The sequence below is a fragment of the Sphaerodactylus townsendi genome, linkage group LG14 (assembly GCF_021028975.2).
Source record: "Sphaerodactylus townsendi isolate TG3544 linkage group LG14, MPM_Stown_v2.3, whole genome shotgun sequence".
In the NCBI taxonomy this organism is placed as follows: Eukaryota; Metazoa; Chordata; class Lepidosauria; order Squamata; family Sphaerodactylidae; genus Sphaerodactylus; species Sphaerodactylus townsendi.
In genome coordinates, this window is record NC_059438.1 from 28,300,919 (window position 1) to 28,327,597 (window position 26,679).

At 46.6% G+C, this 26,679-nt stretch overlaps 3 protein-coding genes across 5 annotated transcripts in view; 2 read left to right on the forward strand and 1 right to left on the reverse strand.

The window, feature by feature from the left end:
- The window catches only part of CSNK2A2 (casein kinase 2 alpha 2), a 34,025-nt gene extending 21,546 nt beyond the window's left edge, over window positions 1–12,479 (forward strand). Inside the window, exons 7-12 of one of the 2 annotated variants that reach the window (XM_048515291.1) lie at window positions 1,030–1,140; window positions 3,306–3,407; window positions 4,107–4,207; window positions 6,169–6,317; window positions 7,851–7,944; window positions 12,052–12,479. In XM_048515291.1, the coding sequence (XP_048371248.1) occupies window positions 1,030–1,140; window positions 3,306–3,407; window positions 4,107–4,207; window positions 6,169–6,317; window positions 7,851–7,927 (540 nt within the window). In that variant the 3' untranslated portion in view covers window positions 7,928–7,944; window positions 12,052–12,479. Of the gene's footprint in view, window positions 1–1,029; window positions 1,141–3,305; window positions 3,408–4,106; window positions 4,208–6,168; window positions 6,318–7,850; window positions 9,164–12,051 lie in introns of those variants that run through there. The other variant, XM_048515292.1, reaches the window with a different exon arrangement.
- A 51-nt stretch (window positions 12,480–12,530) lies between these two features.
- On the reverse strand, window positions 12,531–16,757 carry LOC125443283. 2 transcript variants are annotated; one of them, XM_048515294.1, is made up of 3 exons: window positions 16,160–16,757; window positions 15,362–15,614; window positions 12,531–14,265 (listed from the first exon to the last, which is right to left on the reverse strand). In XM_048515294.1, exons 1-3 carry the CDS (start codon window positions 16,460–16,462, stop codon window positions 14,255–14,257), a joined length of 567 nt encoding a protein of 188 aa, XP_048371251.1. In that variant the 5' UTR covers window positions 16,463–16,757; the 3' UTR covers window positions 12,531–14,254. The 2 variants fall into 2 exon arrangements, with proteins under 2 accessions (XP_048371251.1, XP_048371250.1); XM_048515293.1 differs by having other exon boundaries at window positions 15,362–16,757.
- A 1,031-nt stretch (window positions 16,758–17,788) lies between these two features.
- CFAP20 (cilia and flagella associated protein 20) lies at window positions 17,789–26,288 on the forward strand. The gene is made up of 6 exons (XM_048516155.1): window positions 17,789–18,060; window positions 20,645–20,724; window positions 21,107–21,218; window positions 22,639–22,827; window positions 24,624–24,734; window positions 25,896–26,288. Exons 1-6 carry the CDS (start codon window positions 17,977–17,979, stop codon window positions 25,899–25,901), a joined length of 582 nt encoding a protein of 193 aa, XP_048372112.1. The 5' UTR covers window positions 17,789–17,976; the 3' UTR covers window positions 25,902–26,288.
- The last annotated feature ends 391 nt before the right edge of the window (window positions 26,289–26,679 follow it).

Genomic DNA, 26,679 nt, shown 5'->3' on the forward strand with positions numbered 1-26,679 from the left:
TCAGTGGCCAACAAGGCCTTTATTTATTTCTTTGTTTATTTTATTTGGCTTGTATGCTACCCTTCACCTCATGGTCTTAGGGTGGCTTCCATCATGTAAAAACAATGAAAGAATTCCTTAAATAACAATGTAAACATAGAGGAAAGCTAAAAGTCAATCTTAAATATACTGAAATTCCAAAAACACAGTGACAGCCCAACCAATAAGCAGAATAACAAAATGGAGGAGAAGTGAGGAGAGAGAGGTCTTTGGATGGTGAGAAAACCATAGCTGCTTCAACCATATGCCTGGTGGAACAGCTTTATCTTACAGATCTTGTGGAATTGGCTAAAGTACCATAGGACACTGTGTTTTTAAAATTCCTTTTCTTGTGACTCTGTATTTTTGAATTCTGTTTCATATTCTCTGACCAGATTTGATGTTTTAGGAACCCCAGGCAGTTATCAGAGGCACACATTACAACGAGACCTTGCTCCCCTTGCTTTAAAGCTGTTGGTTTCCAAAAATATTGCTTAGGATGTTGATCAAGGAGAAAGCACCATTAAAAAAAACTTCCTTGGGGGGGGAAAAAATCCTGATTTCCATAGTTTGCCTAGTATCCTTACACATAAAGAGAACCTCTGGCATTGAGTGAACCGCAGGTCACTTGGCTGGTAGGTTGCCAACTGGATCAGGATCTCCCTGTGCATTAAAGACAACTGCTAGGAATTACCATGTGAGTGAGGCAAGACGCCCAACCTGCATCTGCAAGCAACACTTGTGTGCTGTGCAGAAGGTCAGAGTGTTGTCCTTGGGGACTGGTGCCTTCCATTTTTGGTTGTTCTCCACAGTCCCGTTCCCAGCATCAGGGAACCATTTTAGACAGCCTTTTAGTTAACAAATAAGCCAGCTGGGCACTAGGTGATCCAACCGGCATCTACAACGCTCAACAGATAAAAGCGGCAGAGCAGTGTGAGGCTGCTTAAGTGCTGTGTATTTGGCCAAAGTGTTTGGCAGACTTCCTGACCTCCTTGTACGGTGTATTCATAGTTGCGGCTCATAGACTGGGGCTTGGCAGAATTCTACCATCCAGCTCAGGAATACAACGTCCGTGTGGCCTCAAGGTACTTCAAAGGGCCGGAACTCCTCGTGGACTACCAAGTAAGACTCTGCCTCCAGCTGGTATTGTTGCACCTCAATCTGGATACCTGCCTTTGTGCTGGTAGGTAGGTGCCTGGGCATGCCCCAAAAGCTGCAAGAAAAGAGAGAGAGAGAGAGAGAGAACCCTCCCCATACAAGGAAGGGGCAGAAAAAAGTGGCTGGGTTCAGCGTTTTTGCCACCATCTGGCCACAGACCAAATGTGGGTGGCTTCCTGACACTAATGAAGCGCATACAAAGAGTCTTTCTCAGTGGTTGCTTCTCTCCTGTCCCTTAGAATCTTAGCCTGGACAGTTTCTAGAAGCGATGGATGCCTCTGCCTACCCTCATTGTATGTGATAGGATAGTCGTGTAATAGATTAAAGACTCTGCTATCCAATCGGGCTGCCCTGATCCCAGCTACCCAAGTTCTTCCTTATGTGGTTTTGTTCCCTCTGCAATGAGGAGGTTTCCCATTAGCTCACCTTTCTGGTCTCAGACAAGGCAGCCTGTTTGCCCTTTCAGTGAGGTTGTAGGGTGTTTTCAGAGACTCGCTCCCTCTAGAGGCTTTGTTCAACATATTTGACAGGGCAGCTTTTGGTCTCTGAAGGAACTGCTGTTGCAGGAGTGATGGAGGGCAGGAAGTGCCAAAATAACCAGATGGAAAAATTCACTATAGAGCTAGGGAAGAAATCAGGGAAGAGCTGGCCGTTTTGGCATACTCTTAAGGTCCAAACTACATAGTAACATTTCTTCATGAGTCTGGTTCAGTTTTAGTTTTTAATGCACATACAGCACCCACACTAGGGCAAATAATACTTCCTGCAGAGCAGTTTTTGATGGTGAAATGGTGGGGGACTGCAGCCCCTCCTCCCTTACCTTGATTGTTCCCAAAAGCCATCTTGTGACCATTAGAACATCAGAGTTGAGTCAAGGAAACCCAGAAGCCCAGCGCATGGAAATTTTTTTGTGTAAATTGGAACTAATAGTTGTATCCTTTTACAAAGCACACTGTCTCTCTTCAATCCAGTTAGATGAGCAACTTGGGCTCTGCCCATCTATATTATTGGGTTCAAAAAATGACACATGCTGAACCTGCAGTCTAGGAAAGGAAATGGACACAAGGTGGAAGAAACAGTGTGAAAAGCAGAGGTCATGTTGTAACGACTGAGTTTGGGTGCTCCCATGGTATATTCAGTGGGACAAGATCTCTGGACTGTAGTACATGCAAAGCTGCTTGGGTGGGTGGAGGGAGGGAGGCTGTTCTTAGTTGCACTGGTGAAAAAAGACACCTCTATCACACTTAGCCTTCTCTTACCACAGCTAATAGCAACTTTACTGGGATTATTTCTGTGGAGAAAACATGATACAGAAAAAGAGTTAACTCACCTTTCCCAGGGCCAATACATTTTGCACTGCCCCTTCTTTGGAAGAAGTGTGTGGGGTGGGGGTGGGATCACGCTCATAATCTAGTCATGGATCTCCACATAACATGCAGTTTGCCACTGAGAGAAGAACTGGTAATATGGAATAATAGAATTAGGTGAGAATGTATATGTAAAGGACACACTCCTGATCCAAAGCTGCTTCAACAAATTCTGGACCTTCCTTGAAGGCAGCTGATGGCAGCCTATATTTGGGAGTGGGGGGGGGGAGGACCAGCAGCAGTGGCATAGTGGTTAAGAGCAGATGCACTCTAATCTGGAGAACGGGTTTGATTCCCCACTCTGCCACTTGAGCTGTGGAGGCTTATCTGGGGAACTATATTAGCCTGAGCACTCCAGCTGGGTGACCATGGGTGAGTCACAGAGTCTTGGGTGAGTCTTCAAAGCTCTCTGAGCCCCACCCACCTCACATGGTGTTTGTTGTGGGGGAGGAGATTGTAAGCCTCTGAGTCTCCTTACAGGAGAGAAAGGGTGGGGGGTAATAAATCCAAACTCTTCTTCTTGTTCTTTGAAAAGTAGGGAGATGATCTAGGGAGCACTAGTTCACAGCAAAGGCTCTTCTGGAGCAGTTCCTTTCTGGGATTAAAAAAGAAATATTGTATAATAATTATGGAATCTGGTGCTATAGCTGTGCTGTTTTTGAAAGTCAAGTTGAGTTTCTGAGGGACTAAAACATGGACAGCCAACCCAGTTACAAAGTCCACCCGTCCTTCACTGCTTCTTCTGATCTTTCCTTTCCCCAGATGTACGACTATAGCTTGGACATGTGGAGCTTAGGCTGTATGCTAGCAAGTATGATCTTCCGAAAAGAGCCTTTCTTCCACGGCCAAGACAACTATGACCAGGTGAGAAAAGCAATACAGGGCATCTTGCTGGGCAAAGGGAAAAGGTAGTTGTGGAGTACAATGTTTCCCTTCCATGCCCATTGTGGAGCTGAATCTAGATGGAATTATATTAAGTATCTTAAGCTTTTGGTGGTGAAAGGAGATCCCAGTTCGTAACCTCTCAATTTAAGGTATTTTCCTGGACAGTTTGAGTGGAATGTGCTCTCACCCTTGGACCAAAGGACCAAATCACTGGCTTTCTATCTTTCCCGTAAAATTATGGTATTTCCTATTAAGTAGTAGTGGCTCGTCTGTCCAGCAAGGGGATGCAGAGCTCATTTCTTTCCTTTGACTTCCCAATACATGGTTTTTAAGCAAAGCCAAACCTGCAGTCACCAAGCAGAGCTATTCTAGATGCCCTGCAATGTCTGCCAAAAGCACAGGTGAGCACTGAATTTGGGCTGTCCTGCTCCTTCTTTCCTGCAGGTTTGAGAATTTAAAGAGAAATTAAAACCGCTCTTTGTTCTTAGAAAATTCCTTTTCGTGGCAATCACAGCAGGCTCAGGAAAGGTTGCCCTTTGCCCTGCACCTGCTCGTCATCCTTGAACTGGGAGTGCTTGAGCCAGCTAGCCAATGTGGTTTAGAGAGGTGAACGCCAAAGTAGTAGGAGTGCACATGTGTTTCTTCAGCTGGTTATTCACTTCCCTTTATTTATTACAGCTGGTTCGCATTGCGAAAGTGCTGGGTACAGATGAATTATACGGTTATCTGAAGAAGTACCACATAGAACTGGACCCACACTTCAATGACATCTTGGGACAGTAAGCTCTTGGGGTTTATATTTTTGACCGGGAAGAGAGTGGTACAGCTAGTGTGATGTTTGGCCTTCTCTCTTTCACAGGCAGATGCCGCTTTCCTTCCTTTCTGTAGCCTGTGCATTTCTAAGCCCAGACAGATTTTCTTTTTTCTCTTGCTCTGTTTTATTTTGCACTGTTGCGTGAGGTTTTGGTTCTCTATTTACTCTCTTGTTCTATTGTGTGGCATCCTCTCTTTGAGAATGTAAAATGTAGCTGTTCGCCAAGTGCCTCTTGAGCACGAGACACACAGATCCCTGGTACAGAAGAGAGCAAAAGAAAAAGATGACTTCAGTCGGATGAGCAAAAGCCAGATATGCATTTCAAGATGTTGCCTGGTACCTGGTAAAGAGTCTCCAGCTTTGATCATGGGAGAACTATCAAGTTTTTTTCTTTTTCTGTCTGCCTGGCCAGGGATCTGTGCATCTGAATCCGGGCTGACTAACTGCTTCTGCTTATATTCATAAAGAGCAAATGCTGGGTTTTTTCCCTCTCCTCTTTTGGCCCGGCAGTCATTGGTGGAACTTGAAACCTGTCTTTGCACCATCTAATCCAATTTAGCTCACAGCACGTCCCGTTTTCCATTTTGGAGCTACAACTGCAGACTTGGATCGTTGCCACTGTGGCTGGAGGCCCCACCCCACCCCTCTCTCTCTTTTTTTTTTTAACTGAATGTCCAGCTTGTTGAATCCTTCTAGAGCATTTGGGATCTTGAATAATAAACTGTGATCTTTTGGCTGTTTCTGATAAAAAATACTTCATGATTTTTTGGATCAGCCTATACCATTGTGGCTCTTTGCATATCTTGTGTATTGACAGACTTGTCTCCAGTTCTGTTGTAACTGGGTATGAGTAGATTCCTTCAGTTCCTGCGTGGTGGTGTTCTACAATATTACTTTAAATCCTCTTCAGTTGCCTTCCAGCATCAAATAACAACTTTGGGCAAGTAGATTACAGGTTTCACAATGGAACAAAATTCCTTGGAGATTTTAAAATGTTTTCAATTTTAAACTGCTTCCTTAAAAGGAAAAAAAGCCATCTCTTTAAACTATCTTCACGGAAACGCAACAGAACGTCGATACTATGCAGCATGAAAAAGAAATTTCAAAGCCAAATCCCTTGAGCATCAAAACCATTTTTTATATTTGTTTGTAATTTTGACAAATAAAGGACTAGTTTTGAAGTGGTTTATAATCAAGGGTTTTTTTTGTACATATTTTCTGAAGAATCCCAGATTCTGACATGATGGTGTCTTCTCCAGTATCGATTTTCACTAATGTGAAGCCCTAAAATATTGGGGGGACAGTTCAGCACAGGTGGAATCGTGGTGGAGTCTTAAAGCCTGGACTAGGAAACCAGTTGATTCCTCCAAATATTTGTTAGAGAACTGATTACAAAACTGAATTTTATGGAGCTTTTGGCCTGTGCTTGTAACAGTATGTTCAAATGCCCATAAAATGTGATTGTCTAAACAGTTCTCTAGTAAATGTTTAATGCGCAACAGTTTTAAACAAAGATATATCGGCTTAATATAACTTTGTTTGCATTTTGTTGTGTGTAATTGATTTTCCTGTCCATACAGATCTTTACATAAATAAATGAGAAACCATTTTGATAAGGAGAAGCCGCAACTCTCTGTGTCTTTCCCAAAGGAGAATCAAATCACATAATTTTCTTTTTTTTGACACATGGAAATGTCTGCATTTTTAGTACCTTGAAGAAAGTTGCAGAATCTTCGTAAAAGATGGAAAGTTTTTACTCTGGGCCAGTGTTACTTAATGTTGAAAACAAATGAGCGATCCAGATCTGTCCTGGCTGGGAGTTAGGTTTGAAAAACGATGGGTCTCTTTTCTGGGTTCTAGCATTTCATTTCTTTCCCCTAGAGGTTGTTTCAGCACAACAAAGTGACTTTCCCATCTTGTTTGCAGGCATTCACGGAAACGTTGGGAGAACTTCATCCATAGTGAGAACAGACACTTGGTCAGCCCTGAAGTCTTGGACCTTCTGGACAAACTCCTGCGATATGACCATCAACAGAGGCTGACTGCCAAAGAAGCTATGGAGCACCCCTATTTCTGTAAGTCATTTTTGGGAGCAGGATTACAGGTGGGGGCGGGTGCCCATTCTGGTAGGTAATTGTTTATTCAGGCTATATAGTAAAGTTTTGAGCTAGTGGGCTACCATTTTCCAATTATTTTGACCTTTTGAGAAAGGAACATTCTGATTTAAAAGAAGTCAGCAATAATTTTGCATGTGATTTGCAGAACTACTGAAAAACAAACCTGATGTATGTAGATTTTTGTGAAAATCTTTTAAAATCAAAGCTGAAGATTCTGACTAAAGGTCCAGGAAGAATGTGTTAATTGGAGCATGGGCATGTTCTGAGTTGGAAGTCCAGTTTTAAGTTGCCTAGATGCAGCTTCTGGGAGAACTGAAAATTTTGTTCTGTATATAACAGCACTAGCAATGGCACTTCAAAGCTTCATAAGCAAAGATGTCTGGTTCCTCTCCATCCTCTTGCCCCGCCCCCCTGTGGAGAGTGGAGTCAGGCAGTTCTTCATGTCTAGACTTGGTTTAAATTGGGAGAGAGATCATGGGAAATCAGACCAGAAATTACCAGTAAGTTCCTCCATTGCAGTTAGTTAGAACTGTTTCTGCTTGGCGTTACTCTGAGGCTGCTCCTCTGTTATGGAACAGGCTCCGTGAGGATGAGAGCGAGGCCCAAACGGAAGACATTCCAGATTGTCTGCAAAGAGCTTTTCTGACATGTTTTTGATGGCTCGTTCAGAGGGGTTCTGGTTTGATTAGTTTTACTTGCATTTTTGTAGAATTGAGGTTTTAGCTGGTTTTGATGAATGGAAGGCACTCTGTGTTCATTGATGGGAGAAAAGCAGGATGTGAAAAATTCAAAAGTATCAAGCATTTCATGGGTTTTGAAGAGGGATATCGAAGTAATATCAAGTTGGTGCATTTGGAGTTGCCTTTTTCTGATCAGATCACATAGAGTACAGGAACTGGTCCATTTTTACTTCATACGTTGCCTGCCTTTCTTGCTGAGACTCGAGGCAAATTACAAAATATAGACATTTGTTCAAATGAACAGGAAAGACCTGCAGTAAACATTGCAACAGGAGTGGGATTGGAGAATTAGAATGCAAGAAAAGATGGTGTAAGCCTAGGCAATAAAAAGTCTGAGGCATGACACAGCGTTGGAAATATGGTTACAGTGCAGATGGTCTCTTTTCTCTGAGATTTGGTTCACACATGCCTGTTGCTCCAGTGATGTCTCATCACCTGCTGCTTCAGCTAAATCTTCAAACTGTCAAGAGGACATACTTCTCAGAAGGGCATCACAAAGCATTGGTGAATGCCGCTTTAAACCAGGATTACACCAATGCTGTACTGAGATTCCATGAAAAATTGTCAGGTGTGACAGAACTCTTGAGGAGTGGGGGAAGTTGAGATACTTAGCCCTACTGGGGTTCACTTACTCTGGAAGTAGCTTTCTGGCTTCTTTGGGGTACTCCAGGGAAAACCTCTCCCTTTCCAAAAGGGTCAGATCATAGGTTCTGGTCCGTGAATCTCAGTAACCTCTTCTCCTCTCCTGCAGATCCAGTTGTGAAGGAGCAGGCCCAGCCCAGCTCCGACAGTTCTGTGCTCTCCAGTGGCCTAACAGCTGCACGATGAAGTTTGGGAAACGACGGGTAATTCCAGAGGTTTACAAATACACCTTCAGTCCCCCAGGGAAAGGGTGAACCAAACCCATGCGTTCAGCAGAAGCCTCGTCTTGAAGGGGGGTCAGGGCTTCGCCTCCATCTCTCTTCAGCACTTATGGCTACCCTAAGTTTCTCCTTGTGTTACCAAAGCCCTGACATCAGACAGTGAGCAAGATTTGTGTGGATATGGTGTGCGCTGCACCAGTGGGCTCTGGGTGATTCTGCAGTTTCCTACACCCCCTCTTCTAACTGGCCATTTTTCCTGTTCTTCCATCAGGCAACTTTTGGATCCCCACCCCCACCCCCACCCCCACCCCACCGGAATGTAGCATGCACTCCACTAAAACAAGCCTTTGTGTCATTAGGCATAATCAAAAGCAAGCCCAGCAAGTGGTGGGTGTCACTCCTGTTTCCTCCTGATCTCAATTCGACCCTCAACATCCCCCCCCCCGCCCCCCCGAGTTTTTTAAGCAGCACATTTTGGAAGTGGTTCGATTCAATCAGGCCGGTATTCTTCAAAACACATTTAGAACAGGCAGCTGTTGAGGAGAATCCTCATTGTCCCTTTCTTTGTAGGGAAGGGTCTACTTTAGCAGGAGAAAAAACTGAAGGAGCTTCCTGTAGTTCTTGTGTGGCAAGACGTATTAGCTAGAAAAAAACCGTGTTGTAATTCCCAGCGATGTGCATTTTTCAGGATTGTTTTGATTCCAGCAGCTTCACGGTGTGTGGAGATGTAAAGAGGCCATGCGGGCAAGGAGGCCAGCAGGAAACTTTGGAAGCCAGAAACAGAGGGGGCTGTTCAGGTGTACAGCTCCTGTATCCAGGGTTTAGATTCCCGTAGTTGTTTTTACATGACAGTCCAGTGTTGGAGCTGTTCCTTTGGGGAAGGGGTATGAGATGCTGCGTATTGTTTTTTTTCCATTTGGGTCTCTTTCTGAGCCCCATAGTTATTGTTTTGGAGGGGGGATTATCTTACGCGACTCCGGTGACCTCAGAATTAAGTCCGCAGTTTCTGTCGCCGTGCCTAAGTGCAGATTCCCCCCTCCTTTCATTGCATTGTTAAATATTTAATTTAACTAATAAGGTTAGACTGTCTTTATTTGAAACATCTGTTTACATTCCACATCCCAAGAACAAGTTAGCATTGATATCAGGTCAGATCCACTTGTACAATTCACTGGAACCAATAAATCTCTCTAAATACAAACTTGTCTTGTCCTCAGTCTAGTCTCTGGGAAGGGAAGGAAAGGATTTGTGTAGGGGTGAGAGCTCTCTTCGGTGCTTAGGAGGTGAACCCTCTTGGAGCCCTGCATCTTAGAAATTAAATGGTTAGCAAAGGCATGGAGTAATATATTAGATGTGGAAATTGGGGACCGGAGTGCAAGCGGCTGATGACTGAGATTGGTACTCTTGGCTTCATCCAAGTTTGCTAAATGGAGGCCAGCGAGATCTGGTCTTGAAGTTGTAAGAGCCCAAGAATCCCCCAAGTCTTACGCCTAGGATAGCTGTGATGATAACTATGACTCCTCTTCTTCCTGCGTGCTGGAATCTTTTCCTTTCTGAATATTTGGATGGAGTTGCTGTGTTCTTAGGCTGCATTGGTAGCAGCATGTATCAAAGCAATGCACTCTCCAGAGAGCTTCTTTTCACTAGACCCCCACAAGAAGGCCCTGGTAGCCATACGGTGGAGTTTCCCTGATAGGTTCTAGTCACTGTCCTCTAGCCATAGCTTATTCTTAATCCATTCACCATCTGCTGTCTCCCTGGAAGCAACAATAATCTGTTGCAATTCCTAATGTATTCTTAAAACAGTGACTTCAAACTAAATAGTGTAAACATGCCCGAAGCACAGGCCAAACAGAGCTTGTGTTTTGGAACTCTGTGTCCTGTGCCTGAAATAGTGAACTTCAGTACGGGAAGTCTAAAAGGATTCCTGCATTGTGTCAACTTCTCTTGTTCTCTCTCTGTTGGATATAACTTAATGGGCTTCCTAGTTCGGAAAGCCCTGATTTTTGTGTTCCCCAATATTTGGCTTTTCCTAGAGCAGTAAAACAGTCAGGAAAGGCAGCACTGAACAGTCTTCTTTGTACAGTGAGAGTTACTCCCATAGGGGCTGGGGGAGGCTAGAAGCTGTGTCCAACGATCCTCAAAGTATCCTCAGTTATCAGTGAAATGTGGAATAGGTTTTATGAGGTGGCTAATTCTCCTCAACCTCCGTCATCTGTGGTCCCAAAGAGTGTTGTGAGCACCAATTAATGTGTGTTTTTACATAGCCACGGTCAAGCTAAACCCACTCACCAACAGCTGGCATGGGAAGTGTGTGAGGGAGGGGGCATCCTTGAAAAGGTGGACTACTGTTTCAGCTTCAGACATCATTCATGGCACTTCTTCCTGCTGCGACCTCACCCACCCATCCCAGGAGAGAAGTCTTCAGGGGCTCTTCATCACCCATTATGTGTTTTCCACCCCCTTTTTGTACACATGCCACTTTGCTGTGCATCACAGTACACATGTAGCCAATCACCTACATCCAGGTCACTGAGATGAAGAGAAGTTACCAGCAGAGCACAAGAGGACGGCACAGGAGTGCAAGCCAAGCTTTTCGCCCATGGGACCTCCAGTCCAGTAGTGCCTCACACTCTCTAGCATTAGGCCACCATGAGAGGCGCTGCAAACGGGGCTGTGTGTACCGTTTGCATAAAAATAGTTACAGTTCTGTGCTAAGAAAAACTGGATTGTGTGTTCTGTGTAAGTTATACACAGTTGTTGTTTTTTTATATTAAACTTTTATACCGCCCCATCCCCGAAGGGCTCTGGGCAGTGCACAACATATAAAATACAATATAAAATGATAACATATAAAAGCAGCGATAAAAATTTCCAAGTCTTAGTCCAATTTTAAAAATTCAAAAATTTGAATTTAAATTTAAGTGTGAGGTGGCGTCCAGCAATCCAGTAACATAAAGTCCCTCCCTCCCCACGAAAAAGTTGTATGTCCTTTTTTGCATACTGAGGAGGACTATGCATTTCCTGGAAGCCTTGCCTCTCTTTGGCTTGTGACTTTAGCACACATTACCCAAAGAATCCATAATACCAATGCCACTTTCTGGTGTGTTCTGTAGCAAATCCTCTGAAGACTCCCCCAAAGCACATAAACGCACCTTGGGTGTGGGGCAGTTGACGTCCGGTTCTTTCCTGTATGCTGACCTGAGCAAGGCTGTTAATGATAGGATGCCATCTGAAAGTCATTGATTCATAAGGTCACCCATGTCTTCATGGCACATAACACGCATGTGTAGTCCTGGCATTAAATTAAAAAGGGATACTGGAATGGCCAATGTTCCTTTACCGTCAGGAGAGCTGACACACATCATACCCAAGAATCCTTGAGAGGCAAGCCCTGTCCACGTACTGGTCCCCTACTACCGTAGCATGTAAGCAGATTCTGCCCTGTCCAGTCCTTGAAGTTCATCATATAGGGTGCTGCACAGGCTACTGGGTAAATTATTCTTTAGTACTGGAATTCTAGTATAAGCAATAATTCTAGTAAGCGTGATTCTAATGAGTATACAATCAATCTCTAAGGTATGAGCGAGTTCCTCTCTGTTAATCCTGCCTTCTGAATTCACCTTCCTGCCTGATGTTCTGGATGCTTACCAGAAAAAAAAACCTTGGGGAAAGTCTAGCTTTCGTAGAAAGGGCCTGGAGGAGCTATTTTATTGCTCAAACTGGGATCTAGCACTCAATGAAGAGGGGCAAAAATGTAAGGTGGCAATTAAAAATGTGAATTGGGATGAGAACAGTTTGAGCTTCTCACTCCAATTGCTCACTCAAACACATCACAATTTTGGGACAACTCCAGCAGAGGCATTGTCACTTCCTTTGTGGATGGGAGAAGCCCTGGCAGAAAGGTTGGTGCTATGCCGTTGGTACCTCCATGGGGAAAGGGCAGGGGTTGGACCAGCAGGCCCTAGGTGATGCATGCATGCACGTACGTTCATCCCTGTGCCCTTGTTCATGTTACTAACCCTTCTGGCTACACAATGCTGCCAGTCCCAGCTTTGTGTTTGATGTTCGCTTCCCATTTTTCCCCAGGTCTGTCTGATGCTGTTCCTCCCAATTTTCCATAACCAGAACAAAATCAAACGCCTTATCCGCTTGTGTACAGAGATGGTGGTGTGCAGCTTCCAGAAGTCATCCCAGTGGCGGGTTATGGGAACAGGGACTGCGGTGGTGGCAGCTGACGGCACCCAACAGCATACAAAAACACAAACTTGTGTCTTTGACTTCCTGTTGACTTCCTCCTGACCAAGAAAGCATGGGCGTTGTGAAGGGTATGCAAAACTGTGGCTGGCTCGTGTGGCTTCCCTCCGACCTTGGTGCCCCTCCCCTAAACCCAGCCCACGTTCTGATAAAATGGCTCCTGTTTGGCAGGCTGGGAGAGGAGGGAGGCTCTGTGGCATGATGGACAGTTCTATAACAAAAAAATTATATATTGTTGAATAAAAGTTTTAAAAGTTAAATGTATGGAGAATGTTATGGATGAAAGAAACTATGCCCCGAGGATTGCTTCTCTGGAACCGGCCTGGGTATGTAATCATTGGTTTTGTTTCTTCTGGGCTAGGGTGAGGAATCTCTAGGAGCAGCGGTGGGTTTTTTTTACAGTTTTTATTGAGTTTTCAAAGGGAGGCTTAATCACTGTAAAAAAAGATACATATGAAACCATCTGTTAGATCCAAGCCTTTCCACTTAGTATAATCTAGCCTTTCAACAGCAAATTGTCTTCCACCTATTTTGTGTGAAATATGTAGAAACAACATCATCATGGAAACAGGGTGGAGATAATGAGCAAACCAGCAAGCATTTTAGTATGCGTGTAGCGTCTGCCTTTGCCATTTGTATTTGCAGAATTTGTTTTAATTTCTGTGCCATCTTTCTTGCAAGATGAGCTTGCCAAACAGTCAATAGCCTAAAGCCACAAAACACCAAGGTAACACAGATGGAAGAACTGCTGGGTATCAGACCAGAAGCAGCACTGACAGAAATAAGTTTTCTCAACAACCACATGCAAGCCCCAAAAACAGCACAACAGTTAAATTTCCCCCTGGAAGTGTGGGAGTTGCTGCTTTGCATAGGTGGGCATTATTTTTCTCTTGCCTGTTCTCACACTGGGGGTTGGGGTGATTCCTTTGCAACCTAAGCTGTACTCTGTCTTCTGAATAAGGATGTGCACAAGTCTTATAACTTATAACTTTTTCTGGGACCCAATTTAAACATGACAATAACAGGACAAAAGAACTTGCCCGTGTGAGGGCATGTGTATATCAGCTTTGGTTAAACTGGGTCTTTGGTCACAGCACATTGACGTGCCAGAAAATCACTGGCTGGGCAGATGTTGCGTCAAGATGCTAATGGTTCACATCATGTGGAACTGCACGCTTAAGTGGCTTGGTTTACAGAAGACCCTGTGCAATATGTGCATCATCATAAGGGAAGGGTTTGTCCTGCCGGAATCACTCTTAAACTATTCTATTCACTTAACCCTTGTTCCTCCGCACTGAGAACAAAGTCTACCCTTTCCACATGCATTATTACATTGTTACGACAATTCACAATTTATCATGTTATGCAAATTAAGGATTAGACCGTTTAGTGACTGTTCTTCACTCAGAATTAGCCAAGACACAATTATGTTGAAGTTACAGAGATGTAGCCATGTTAGTCTGTTGCAGTAGGAACAAGCAGGAATCTTGCATCTGTACTAACACATTTTAGTGGCAGGAGATGGAATGTTTTGCCACCTGTCCAAGTTGGAATCCTCCCTCATTAGATATACACTGCAGTAGAAGGAAGGTGGGGACCCTCCTCCTTAAGCTGAGCAAAGTGTTATAAAATATTTAAAATGCTGTGTCAATTCCAGCTTTGTTCCTCTTGCAGAGGTACAAATGGCCTTTCTATTAAGCGTGTGCACTGTCTTCTGTTTGTGATGGTTGTGTGAAAGGATGGGAGCACTGTGGAAGAACAATAGTTCTCAGTGCTGTCTACTCAGTCCTTAATATGGGTCCTGTACTGGTACAAAACCAGCTCCAAAAGTTCCAGAACTCTACCTCAGAAGTCTCCTCCCTCAAGGGAGAAGTTTGCCTCTCTGATCATGACTGGCTGAAGTCAGGTTTCTAGCAGCAATGTCCACATCTCCATTTCAGGTTGCAGCTCAAAGCTGTGCAGGTACACAAGGCTGTGCATTAATCTCAAGCACCTTAAAAATGGCCCAAATGCTGTAGCAGTTGCAAAGGTCTTATTAGCTGATAGCTGACAAGGATGGAAAGAAAAAAGAAATTGCAGGTCCTCATAAGTGGTTCATTCCCCAGATCCAACATTACCAACCATTACAGTTACATCCCTGGAAGCCTTGAGGGTCTTTTGTGGAGACCTCACAGTCAGATACCTGCTCTCCTGAACAGTAAAGAATGTACATCTAGCTGCCTGAAGTCCATTAATTTTGTTTTACTGAGTATTGTTCAATAATGTTTGCAGATAGCTATGGACAATGGGGCAGTGTACCCCTACTTGAACAAACAAGGGTATGTCTCATACACTATTTAAGCGACATGACATTTTTGTTACAGCTATTCATCTTCCCAATCAAAATCACCACATGCTCATGCACCCAGCAGAAGGAAGGAAGTGATTTACTGCTGGATAATGAACCCATGATACCAGCACAAAATGGTTTGTCCTTGGGCCACCCTACTTTCTGTTGTCGTATATGAAATAATCCCTTCACTGTTACAGCAGAGGAAGCTGTGAAAGATTATACCTAGATGACTCTGTTCTCTAGCATGGGGGGATAGGCCTTTCCACCTTTGCATCTGTTCACTCAACTACTCCGGAAGTTAATGACTGACATGGCCATATTCTGGTTCATATTCTTCCTTACCTGCTTTGACATGAAAGCGTCTTTTGCTACCTCTTCCAAATCCCTGTATTAACATTACACGTATGGGCCATGAGATGCCAACCTCTGTTGGGGTAGGCAGCAGAGATTAAGGCCTGATACTGTCCATAACCCTGCATTCAGTTATCAAAGGTGTGCTCTGCCTACTCCTTACTGGGTGCCTTGGCAAAAGATTTTCCTGTAGCACCATGGAACCCATCGGGCTTCAGGAGGGAAAAAATATCCACATAATAGCTATCTAGAGCCCGCTCCTTAAGTTTGCAAGGTAGATGAGATCTGGGAGGGTCTCTGGTCCTAATTTCCTCAGAGTTGTGTGTGGGGGCTGGGCCCTGGGTCCACTGTCAGTTGGACCTTCTACGCCTGGCTAACCAATGAGGCAACCCAGGAACATCCTTCCCCCCCCCCTCCAATAAGAGCCGCAAGCATGGACAGTATCTAAGGAAGACTCACTAGATGACGAGCTGCTGGGACAACGGCAAGAGTGGCGGCATGACCTCTGGTGCTTCCGGTGATGATTGCAAGCTCTGGTGGGAGCCTCAAACCCAGGGTCTGCTGGTGGGCCGGGAATCTCGCCGCTGTCGGAAGGGCCCTCCCCCACGCCCAAGCTGCCCCCTTGCTGTGGAGCCCCCTCTTGATTTTTGCTTGGGGATGGAGGCCCCCCGTGCCAAGCTGGCCCATGCACTGTGAGAGCTGCATGAGAGTCCTGGTAAAGGCATGGCAAAAGTCATTGTTAGTGTTGCCTACGGAGGATTCTGGTGCTGCCATGTTGATGGTGGAAGGGCAATGAGGAAACAGGCCAACCCGCCCCATGGAGCATAGAGGTGGCTCAAGCTGCGAGCCCCCACCAGGAGAGGAGTAAGGGTTGTCCTCTTCCTGTTGGTGTGCGACCCATGGTGTGCTGGGTAGGGACTGGCCCAGGCATGCTGCCTCATCCATCTGCTCCATTGCTTGCCCTGTTGCCAGGAGGCCCAGAGCCCAGCCCCCAGTGGCTTCTCAGGCTGGGGTCTGTTGCTCCTGTTCCACCCCAGATGCTGCTAGAAAGGCCCCCAACTGTTAGCTTGGTTGCTGGGGGCCGGCCCCATAACTGGACACCAGGTGCCTGGGCCCCAAGTATCTTGGAGCTGGCTGAAGGTTGTTAACTGATCCCATCCCCCAAGATCTGACTGGTGGCCGCTCGTGATGGTGCTGCTGAGGCCTGGAGGCCTGGAAAGCTTGGCTGGTGTCCCCCCCGCCGGCAGGCCTTCCCACCTGGAGCTTGTGGGAATTGTTCCTGGTGTCTCCAAGTATCAAATTCATCACTATGTTGTCCTTGATTTCTGCCGTGGTCTTGAAGACTGGGACAGCTGATGTGAAAGGTGGGAGTATTGACCCGGGGAAAGAACAATACTTCTGACAAATGTCTTCTTCAGCCACTTTAGGCACTATCGTTCTATCATAATAATAATGGTAGAAAATATGAACAAAGAAATAATCCCACAACATAGACACAATAATTGTAATAAGCTGATGCCACGAGCTTGATCCTGGTCTGAGCTGGATGGGCTTCCCCATCCCCACTAGATGGTAGAGGGCCCCCCGAGATTGTGTGTGGCACAACCCTCATGGGGTCAGTTGCACTTCTGCTACCCCTGGTGCTGCTGCTTGCCCCTGCTCTTAAGGTGCCTGGCATTGCCTGTGGCCTGGAGGGGAACTCGACTGAGTTGCTCCTACCGCCCATGCTGTTCCCTCCTGCCATTGGTGCCCCTTCCCCTCTCTGGAGCTTTGGTCTTTTCCCTGGCATCTCCTGCCTGAGCTCCAAAAAGGGGGGATCCCTATTACTGCTGGGCTCAGTGCAGCAGGCTCCTTGTTGTCCACCCTTGCGTGCAGTGGTGGGATTCAAATAATTTAGAAGAAGAAGAAGAGTTTATATTTATATTCCCCTTTCTCTCCTGCAGGAGACTCAAAGGGGCTTACAATCTCCTTGCCCTTCCCCCCTCACAACAAACACCCTGTGAGGTAGGTGGGGCTGAGAGAGCTCCGAGAAGCTATGACTAGCTCAAGGTCACCCAGCTGGCGTGTGTGGGAGTGTACAGGCTAATCTGAATTCCCCAGATAAGCCTCCACAGCTCAGGCGGCAGAGTGGGGAATCAAACCCGGTTCCTCCAGATTAGATACATGAGCTCTTAACCTCCCACGCCACTGCTGCTCCGTTTAATTTAACAACTGGTTGTTTACAAGCACCATTTTAACTACCGGTTCTGCTGAAGTGGGGCAAACCTGGTGACTCCCACCACTGCTTGCGTGCCACTCAAAGTTGCACTGCACTCCGCCAGGTGCAATCCCTCAGTTCCCAGTCGCTCACTGCTGCAAGTCTGCTGCTGCTACCTTGCTCAATTCAGGCCTCCTTCCATTGTCTAGAGCCACTGCTGTTCCACTGCTCCACATGTCCTGATAAACAGCTGCCAGGTGACAGGAGGGAGAGAGAAGCCATGGCGCTCTGGCAAGAAGAGGCGTGGGGTGGCTGGCCTGGCCTGGATGCTGGCGCTGAGACCTATGAAGTGGTCTCCACCTGGTAGCCTTCCATGCGACACGACAAGACCCGAAAGGAGTTCACAAAGCGACCCTTCCGCTAGGCTGGACCAGGCCTGAGGGAACCGACGGTGCGACCACCAAGCCACGCCCTCAGTCCCCTCTCTCATGCGTACTGTTCTCTATTGCGCCTGCGCGTTTGAATGAGCGAGGCCTTCTCCGTGGCGACCCAGAGCGATGCGCCAAGGGGGCGGGGTCCTGGCAACGGACTCCAGCCAGCTCTTTCGCCAGCCTCCCCGTCGCCTTGGAAGCACGCACGCGTCGCGACAACACTCGCCGGGGGAACGAGTTCCGGCAGAAAAATAGTCCGTTCCGGGGCAGCGGCTGCTGGTGGCGTTGTGACGGGGAAGCGGAGCGGTCTCGGTTTTGTTCGGCAGTGCGCACGCGTCCGCGTCTCCTTCCGCGCGGCGCCTGAGGGCTGAGAGCGAGACGGCCGCGCTCGGCGGCAGCAGCAGCCCGCGCGGAGCCACCCCCTCGGCCCGGCTTGGCTCGGCGGGATGTTCAAGAACACGTTCCAGAGCGGCTTCCTGTCCATCCTCTACAGTATCGGGAGCAAACCGCTGCAGATCTGGGACAAGAAGGTGGCTGTGGGGGGGCGGGGGCGGGAACCGTGGTCTCCGTTAGCTGCTGCTGGAAAACAAGTTTCTGTCCCTCATGAAGGTTGTGGCGGGGGGCTGGGGGTTGTTGCCTCAGTTTCCTCCTGGCGCGGCTTTTTCTACAGCTGTCAGGCTCCCTAAGTGCCCTGGCCTTGCATGCTTCTCTGCTGCAAAAGCTGGACGCTCCAGATCGAGCCGGGCTTGGGGAGGGGACAGACGAGGTAGACGTGCCTGAGGCTGTGCCCCTTGCTGTGTAGGACGAGAGTTTGCTTGGCGTGCATTTGTAGTTTCATGTCCCTCTCTTCTGCTCTGGAGGCAGACTGGGTATATTGGTGCTCCTCCACTCTGGCAGGTGCTCTGCATCATCTTAACCCTGAGCCGATCTGGGGTGTCTCGCTTTTGCAGCTAGCTAATCCAGCCTCTGTCATACAATGACCTCCCTGTGTAGGGTCTCTTTAAAGGTAAAGTTTCCCCTTCAGTCGTCTCCGACCCTGGGGTACCACTGCAAGCAATGATTTCATAGGCAAGCCTATGAAAGCAATGGGGTAGTTTGCCATTGCTTTCCCCAGCTATTCTTTACCCCCTAGCTATGAGCTAGGTGCTCATTTACCGACCAAGGAATGGATGGATGGCTGAGTTGACCATGAGTCAGCTGCGAGGATATCTGACCCACAGGGGGCTCGAACTCCTGACCATGTGAGCCTCTAGTTCCATTTAACTGATATAATGTACATTAAAATCACTACACATTGAAGGGGAGCAGACGCAAATATGCTGGCTCATGGAGCTAGACCATTGGTCTGTCATTTTCGTATCGTCTGCACTGGCTGGCAGCAGCTCTCTAGGTTGGACATCTTGCACGTCACTCGCTGTTAGATTTGAATCCAGTAGCACTTTAGAGACCAACAGGAGTTTCAGGGTATTATCTTTCAAGGGTCAAAGTTCACTTTTCTTTTTGGTCTCCTAAGATGTTACTGGACTGGAATCTGTTTTAATGCAGATCAACATGGCTGCCATCTGAAATGATCACTTATTGTGGAATCTTTGGACATGCCAGGGGTTGAATCTGAGGCTTTCTGCGTGCCACACAGATACTCCTCTGCCTAGAAACGCTCTCTCCATGTGCATTGCTCTGTCACTGAGCTTTGGCATCTTGTTTGAACACACCTGAAGCTGCCTTATCCTGAATCAGACCTTTGGGCCATTATGGTCAGCATTGTCTACTCCGACTGGCAGCAGCTTCCCACTGCCTCAAGCCTCAGCCTTTCCTGTCACCTCCTTCCTGGTTAGTTTAAGTGGAGCTGCAGGGGATTGAACCTGAGACCTTCAGCATGCCAAGCAATTGCTCTGCCACTGAGCCACAGCCCCCTTCCCCGCACGTGTGTAGTCAAGCCATTGGTCTGTCTGTATAGATGACACCTGTTTGTCAGCCATGGTGTGATCAAGTAGATGTTTAAGTGGAGGTCTGGAGGTAGGAACAGACTGGATGGGAACCAGCAGGTGAAAGCTCAGTGCAGACAAAAATTCAGGCAGTACTGTAGATAATATGATTGGGGACCATGACATCAGTCTGTGCTAGGTAAAGTTGCACCTTCTCTCAGAGAGCAGGTTCATGGTTTGGGCGTGTGTTGTTCTGTGTTTGCGGGTGGAACTTGGATCCCATCTGCACTGTGTAGTGCCTTTTAGTCAAGTTCAGTTGGTTTGCCAAATGCATCCTTTTCTGGAAGAGTGAGATTTGTCCACAGCAATCTGGCATTCACGATATATTAGTTAGACTATTATGATGTGTTTTGCATGGGGCTGTCTTGGAAGGCTGTTTGGGCACCTTGGTTGGTCCAGAATGCCTCCATGAGAAAGGCTGTACTTCCCCAGTATTAGAAGAATTGCACTGGCAGCCAGTTCATTGCTGGATACAACTAGAAGAGCTTGGGGTGTCCAGAGAACTACCTGTTTCCACATGAGCTTACCTAATCTTCAGAAAAGACCCTGATTTGTGCTTTGTCCCTACCCACCACTTTCATCAGTAAGGTAGGTGGGAACTGGAGCGTGTGTGTGCCTGGGCTGGCACTTTGATTTTTGAATTGCTCCAACACGACAGTGGCTCACATAATACTGTGTCTTTTAAGTGTTCTAGGCTTTTGCTGATTGCTAATATCTGATTTATATAATCTGATCTCTCTTTTTTGCTAGCCCTGTAGACTGTTCAGTGTCTTGTGATAACTCTCATTTTGGTTTGGTTAATATTAATTATTCTATTGTATTTTTGTTGATTCCTTCTAAGTTGCCTCCTGAACTGTGTTACAAGGCCGTGTAGCAATATTTTCAATACAGCAAATGTAAGCCGCTCCATTCAGACGTGAATTATTTTGGAGGCTGCAATTGGACTTCTCTGCTTTTGTCACATTTTGCCATCCTTTGCCTCCTGCTGTTTTTTTTGAAGGCACAGACTGTCTCACTGGATTTTGGGAACATTTACAACTGTTATTTTCCTAGCAGAGATCATGGGCAGCCCTTGGGGCAGGGATCTTTGTTGTTCAGAACATGATGGGCTGTTTCCTCCATCTTTTAGGTGCGCAATGGTCACATTAAGAGAATCACGGATAATGATATCCAGTCACTGGTGCTGGAGATTGAAGGAACCAATGTCAGGTAGGACAGAGTGACTATTTACACTCGCTATTGAATGTTTCACATATACAGTTAACACACACAATCACAGAAAGAAAGGGGAAAAATTCGATACATCCTGGTCAATGTGATTCTAAATGTTTGGAAGCTGGGGAGTCAAAGGGGAACCTTCATGGAGCCTTTGCGGGGAGAAAGTCCCCCTCATTTCCAAACCAAAGACACCCCCACGCCAAACACAGCAAACTTACAGAATGCTCAAATACACAAAGAAGCTAAACTTGGGTCTCGATTGAGTAGGGTCTACCGTTGGCTTTGCAGCATGGAATGTCTGACTTCCCCCTGGCACGAGAGCTGCAGCTACTGATTAATAGATTTTAATGTGCAATCTTTCTTTCTTTTCCAGTACCACGTATATCACGTGTCCTGCTGACCCAAAGAAAACGCTGGGAATCAAGTTGCCCTTTCTGGTGATGATAATCAAGAACCTGAAGAAGTACTTCACATTTGAAGTACAGGTTAGAGAGCTGTGTGAGGGGGAGGGAGGTTTGGGGGGGAGGGGAGGGTGTGATCAGAGTACTTGGGTACTCTGGGTACTTTCATCTCAAGGGGATAGTTCTTCTTTATTTACAGATGAAATGCTTGGAGCTGCCCAGAGAGGCTGTAGGCAGATAAGCTCTCTCAAGTTTCTGAAGGGCCAAGGCAGTCTTCCAGTCATTAACTTAATGCTAGTCAACACAGTTATGACTTCTTTCAGGAGGCAGAGGCTCTTGCTGGGTGAGATATGTAATTTACAAGAAGGTGACTTATGAGAACTCATGTGGAAGAGGCGTGGACATCCTGCTCCCTGTCCTCCCTGGAGCTTCACTTTTTCATTTCCACTTTTTTCTTCCTCAATCCCAGTTCTGTTCCATTCTTTTCTCCCATAACAGTTTCCTTCACTGGATGTCATTTTTCTTTCTTTCCTGACTCTCCTTTCTTACCCTCTAGCAGCCACCACAGTATGTCCCTATTAGGCCTTGGCTCAAAAATCAATAAGGGGACTCTGGGTCCAGGATCAATCGTCTTTATTGAAGTTGGCAACAAGCACTCTAAACTTCAAGAAGCCAGTTCTGCTGATCTGGCTCTTCATTCATATTTATCTTCCAGGTTTTGCTCCCCATAAGTCCCCCTCCCGTTTTTCCAAAGAATGTGAGAAAGTAAAGTGTGAATAAGAATGTTTTTGAAAGCGGTCCTTCCAAAGCCACGGCAGCGATAGTCAGATAGCCTCCTGCTGGGTTCGTTCCTTCCTCCATGCCCCTCCCGGGGCCCCAGCAGGGTCAGCCTAGTTATCTACATTTACAAGCACATAGGAACAGATCAAACAGAGTGAAGATCCATTAGCACAACAGAAAGCAAGTGGCATTGTAAAGCATATCTCAATCCCCATACAGCAGAATCCATACTCCCTCACACAGGTGTGAAACCCATCACCTGATGGCGCCTCGATGGCTGATGCTGGGAAAGGCAGGCGCCGTTCCAGAGTCCCCCATCTCCTTTTCTATCCCACTCTTCTCTCTCTGATAAATGCTGTTTTACCCATCCTTCTCAGCTTTACTTCTCTCACCCTCCCAACCCCTGTGGTCCACTTCCCTTTCTTTCCTCTGTCTCTGACTCCCAGGCCCCATTTATTGACAGGCAACATTTGACATCATTGTTGATACTTTAATTTTTCAAAAATGAGGTTAGATCATCCCCCCCTTTTAAATACATTTTCGACAAACTTGAGATTTCCCCTGGGCCTGCATTCCCCTGGATTATTTTAAATCCTCACAGGAGCCATATTTCGCTATTAGGAAGATGGTGGCAGAACCAGTCACCCAGTTTCTGGGCTGGGCCTCCACCTTGGGCAGCCTCATGCCTGGATTCCTTCTCAGGGGTGGCGTTTTTCTTTACTAGGTGCTGGATGATAAAAATGTGCGCCGGCGATTCCGTGCCAGCAACTACCAGAGCACAACCCGTGTGAAGCCCTTCATCTGCACCATGCCCATGCGGCTGGATGATGGCTGGAATCAGATTCAGTTCAACCTGTCCGACTTCACTCGCCGAGCGTACGGCACCAACTACATTGAGACCCTGAGAGTGCAGGTGAGAACATAAGAACATAAGAACAAGCCAGCTGGATCAGACCAAAGTCCATCTAGTCCAGCTCTCTGCTACTCGCAGTGGCCCACCAGGTGCCTTTGGGAGCGCACATGTAGGATGTGAACGCAATGGCCTTCTGCGGCTGTTGCTCCCGATCACCTGGTCTGTTAAGGCATTTGCAATCTCAGATCAAAGAGGATCAAGATTGGTAACCATAAATCAACTTCTCCTCCATAAATCTGTCCAAGCCCCTTTTAAAGCTATCCAGGTTAGTGGCCATCACCACCTCCTGTGGCAGCATATTCCAAACACCAATCACACATTGCGTGAAGAAGTGTTTCCTTTTATTAGTCCTAATTCTTCCCCCCAGCATTTTCAATGAATGCCCCCTGGTTCTAGTATTGTGAGAAAGAGAGAAAAATTTCTCTCTGTCAACATTGTCTACCCCATGCATAATTTTGTAGACTTCAATCATATCCCCCCTCAGCCGCCTCCTCTCCAAACTAAAGAGTCCCAAACGCTGCAGCCTCTCCTCATAGGGAAGGTGCTCCAGTCCCTCAATCATCCTTGTTGCCCTTCTCTGCACTTTTTCTATCTCCTCAATATCCTTTTTGAGATGCCGCGACCAGAACTGGACACAGTACTCCAAGTGCGGTCGCACCACTGCTTTATATAAGGGCATGACAATCTTTGCAGTTTTATTATCAATTCCTTTTCTAATGATTCCCAGCATAGAGTTTGCCTTTTTCACAGCTGCCATGCATTGAGTTGACATTCCCATGGAACTATCAACTAAGACGCCTAAATCCCTTTCCTGGTCTGTGACTGATAGCACTGACCCCTGTAGCGTGTATGTGAAGTTTGGATTTTTTGCCCCTATGTGCATCACTTTACATCTTGCTACATTGAACTGCATTTGCCATTTCTGAGCCCACTCACCTAATTTATCAAGGTCCGCTTGGAGCTCTTCGCAATCCTTTGTGGTTCTCACCACCCTACATAATTTGGTATCATCTGCAAACTTGGCCACCACGCTACCCACCCCTACTTCCAGGTCATTTATGAATAAGTTAAAGAGCACTGGTCCCAAAACGGATCCTTGGGGGACACCGGTCGTGAGCAGCCGGTCGTGGACCTAATGCGGCCCTTGGGGTGGTAGCCCCTCTGAGTACGGTGGGCTCTGAACCAGAAACTCCAAGACACCAAAATTATTTAAAATTTTGTTAAAGTAAAATGATTGAAATACAAAATTAAAACAACAGTGAAACGCAACAAGGTGCATACAGTTATGCAGAAGAAAACAAAGGCTAGTTTTTACATACCACAATTAACTCTTACAAGCAGAAGGTGCTAGATGTCTTGAGTACATGTGCAGAATCCCAGTAGCATTGCATGGAGAGTGCAGGGAAAGGGAAAAGGATCAAGGAAGGGTAATTAGCCAATGTTATAGGTACTAGTTGTTGTGGGTTTTCTGGGCTGTGTGGCTGTGGTCTGTTAGATCTTGTTCCTAATGTTTTGCCTGCATCTGTGGCTGGCATCTTCAGAGGTGTACCACAGAGGGAAGTCTGTTACACACTGTGTCCAGTGATCGATTTTGGTTATTATTGTTTTGCACTGACCTGAATTGAGCCAGCCGTGGAGTTTGTACCTGGTTCTCCTGCTTGTAGCTCCAAAACTCTCCCCAAAACAGACGCTCCCATCTGTTGCTTGGAAACAGTTGGTATGAGAATATTGCCATTTGCCTTGATGTGTAGCAAGACCTGCTGCAGCTGCCTCTCTTACTTCCATCCACTTTTTAGATCCATGCAAACTGTCGCATCCGCAGAATTTACTTCTCAGACAGGCTGTACTCAGAGGATGAGCTTCCAGCTGAGTTCAAGTTGTACATCCCTGTCCAAAACAAGGCCAAGGTAAATGGATGTCTTTGGGGGAAGAGGGTGATGGGAGAAGGAATACCCCTTATCAGATAGCTGTCAGAGAAGAGTCAGCTGAGTAAATTTTCTTTAAACCTGGTGCTTTAAATGGAGCCTCAGGTGATCAGGGCCCTGCAGATTACAACTTTGGCTGGACTGTTTCTCTGCCCAAAGCCCAGAAGTCTTTCAAATGGGAGGTTGTCATCTTGATTATACTTTTAGCTGGTTGTCATCGTTAGAATGGGAAAGGAATTATTCCCCAAGCTGGTTCTGGTGGGTTTTCCAGGCTGTGTGGCCGTAGTCTGGTGGATTTTGTTCCTAACGTTTCGCCTGCATCTGTGGCTGGCATCTTCAGAGGTGTATCACAGAGAAGCCTTCGACAATATTCCCCAAGCAATTGAGGAACAATTGAGGAAGCTCAATTCTAAGCAAAGTTTGGCTCAGAATTGGACTTCTGTCCCTGGCATGCCAAATGTTCCTGCCACTCCCTTTTCTCAAATGTCCACATCCTTTAAATGATCCCCAGATGTTTTCTGACAACACCCATTTCTGAAATTGGTGTGCTTGCTTCATATTTTCAATAACTTTTCTGGATCTCACATTCCCCAACTCTCAATGGAACTTGATTGAAGGAAGTGTGGTGTATGACCTAAATTGCACATTAGTGCCCAGATGCTGTACCGTAAACAGCTTACCTTGTTTGCTCCCTCTACTCCTTATTGTGATGTCACTAAAGGGATCCTTAGGCAAGCTGCTGTCTAGATGGAGGTGAAGATACTGGCCTACCTTATAAGGCTGTTGTAAAGATGACTGGTCCCATTTGGACAGGAACATATTACTGCAATGCTAGGAAGTGTTAGCAGTTGAGCCAGTCACTCCAGGGGGATATTTGCCACTGACTGCACTGTGTCCTGGGCTACCCTCGCTGATTCCTTTGTTTTCACCTGAAAGCACAGGGCAGTGATCACGATGGCTCAGTTGAACCTGGAGCTCCCAAGAGTCCTGACCACCCGACTCCCCTTCCCATGGAAGAGCGATCAAGAGACGTAGTTTTGTTCCCCAGAGGGAGAGCGGGAGGGTTTGGATTTTGAATGCTTGAGAATAACTGCAGAGGTACCGACTGACCCTGTCTCCCTCCTTCTCTTTTCTCACTCGCAGCAATGATGGTACTTTTCTGGGAAGCCATCGAAGAGATGGACTCTGAAGACGGGTGGAACTTTTTTTATTATACAACATTTAGGTGTTGATTTGCATAGAATAACTGTTATTTAATAAAGCTATTATCTCTAACTCTGGGGCAGGACACCGCTAACCATGTCATTGTTGGACGTGAGGAACGACACTCCTGATCAGGCTTTTGGTTTAAAGCCAGCCCCTGTGGACGTGCAGGACCTGACCTGTGAGGCCACCATCCTGTGACCTATTCGGATGCCAACAGCTTCCTCTATATTTTTTATTTTGCTCTTCCTGTGTCGTTTGGTATCTGCTATACATGTGTGTGGCCTGCTCTCCCTCCAGAAGCAATTATTAAATATTTGATTCTCTTTGTAAGGCTGGCCATGGTGTCTGGTCTTCTCTGACTTGTAAGCCTAATCTTTGGCTCTCTGCCAGTGTGTCCCAAATGGTCACTGGCCAAGGGACGGGGGTGAGAGAGCCGACATTCACATCTGCCAGGCGGGGGCGAGGGGGGAATGGCGCCTAGGGCAGAACCTGCTCCGGGTGCTCCCACACCCCACTTACCTGACTGGGCCACTGCCGGGCACCCCTTAGCCCCGCCCTGTCATGCTGCTCCTTCCAAAGAAGCAGCCTGGTGGGGTAGGGTGGGGCAGAGGGGAGGGGAGGGGTGTGAGGAAGTGATTCTCCGCTCCCCACGTGACCAGCTGGCATGCACCCGGGGGACATGTGACCCCAAATGTTCCCATGAGCGCTCCGCCTCTGCCAC

Coding starts and splice junctions, on each gene's coding strand:
- LOC125443283 (XM_048515293.1), bottom strand. CDS start 15,856: ATGGAGCAGATGGATGAGGCAGCATGCCTGGGCCAGTCCCTACCCAGC. Junction 14,266..15,361: donor TCCCAGCAGCTCGTCATCTA/GTGAGTCTTCCT, acceptor CATCCTTGTCAG/CTATCAGCTAATAAGACCTT.
- CFAP20 (XM_048516155.1), top strand. CDS start 17,977: ATGTTCAAGAACACGTTCCAGAGCGGCTTCCTGTCCATCCTCTACAGT. Junction 21,219..22,638: donor ACTTCACATTTGAAGTACAG/GTTAGAGAGCTG, acceptor TTTCTTTACTAG/GTGCTGGATGATAAAAATGT. Junction 22,828..24,623: donor TTGAGACCCTGAGAGTGCAG/GTGAGAACATAA, acceptor TCCACTTTTTAG/ATCCATGCAAACTGTCGCAT.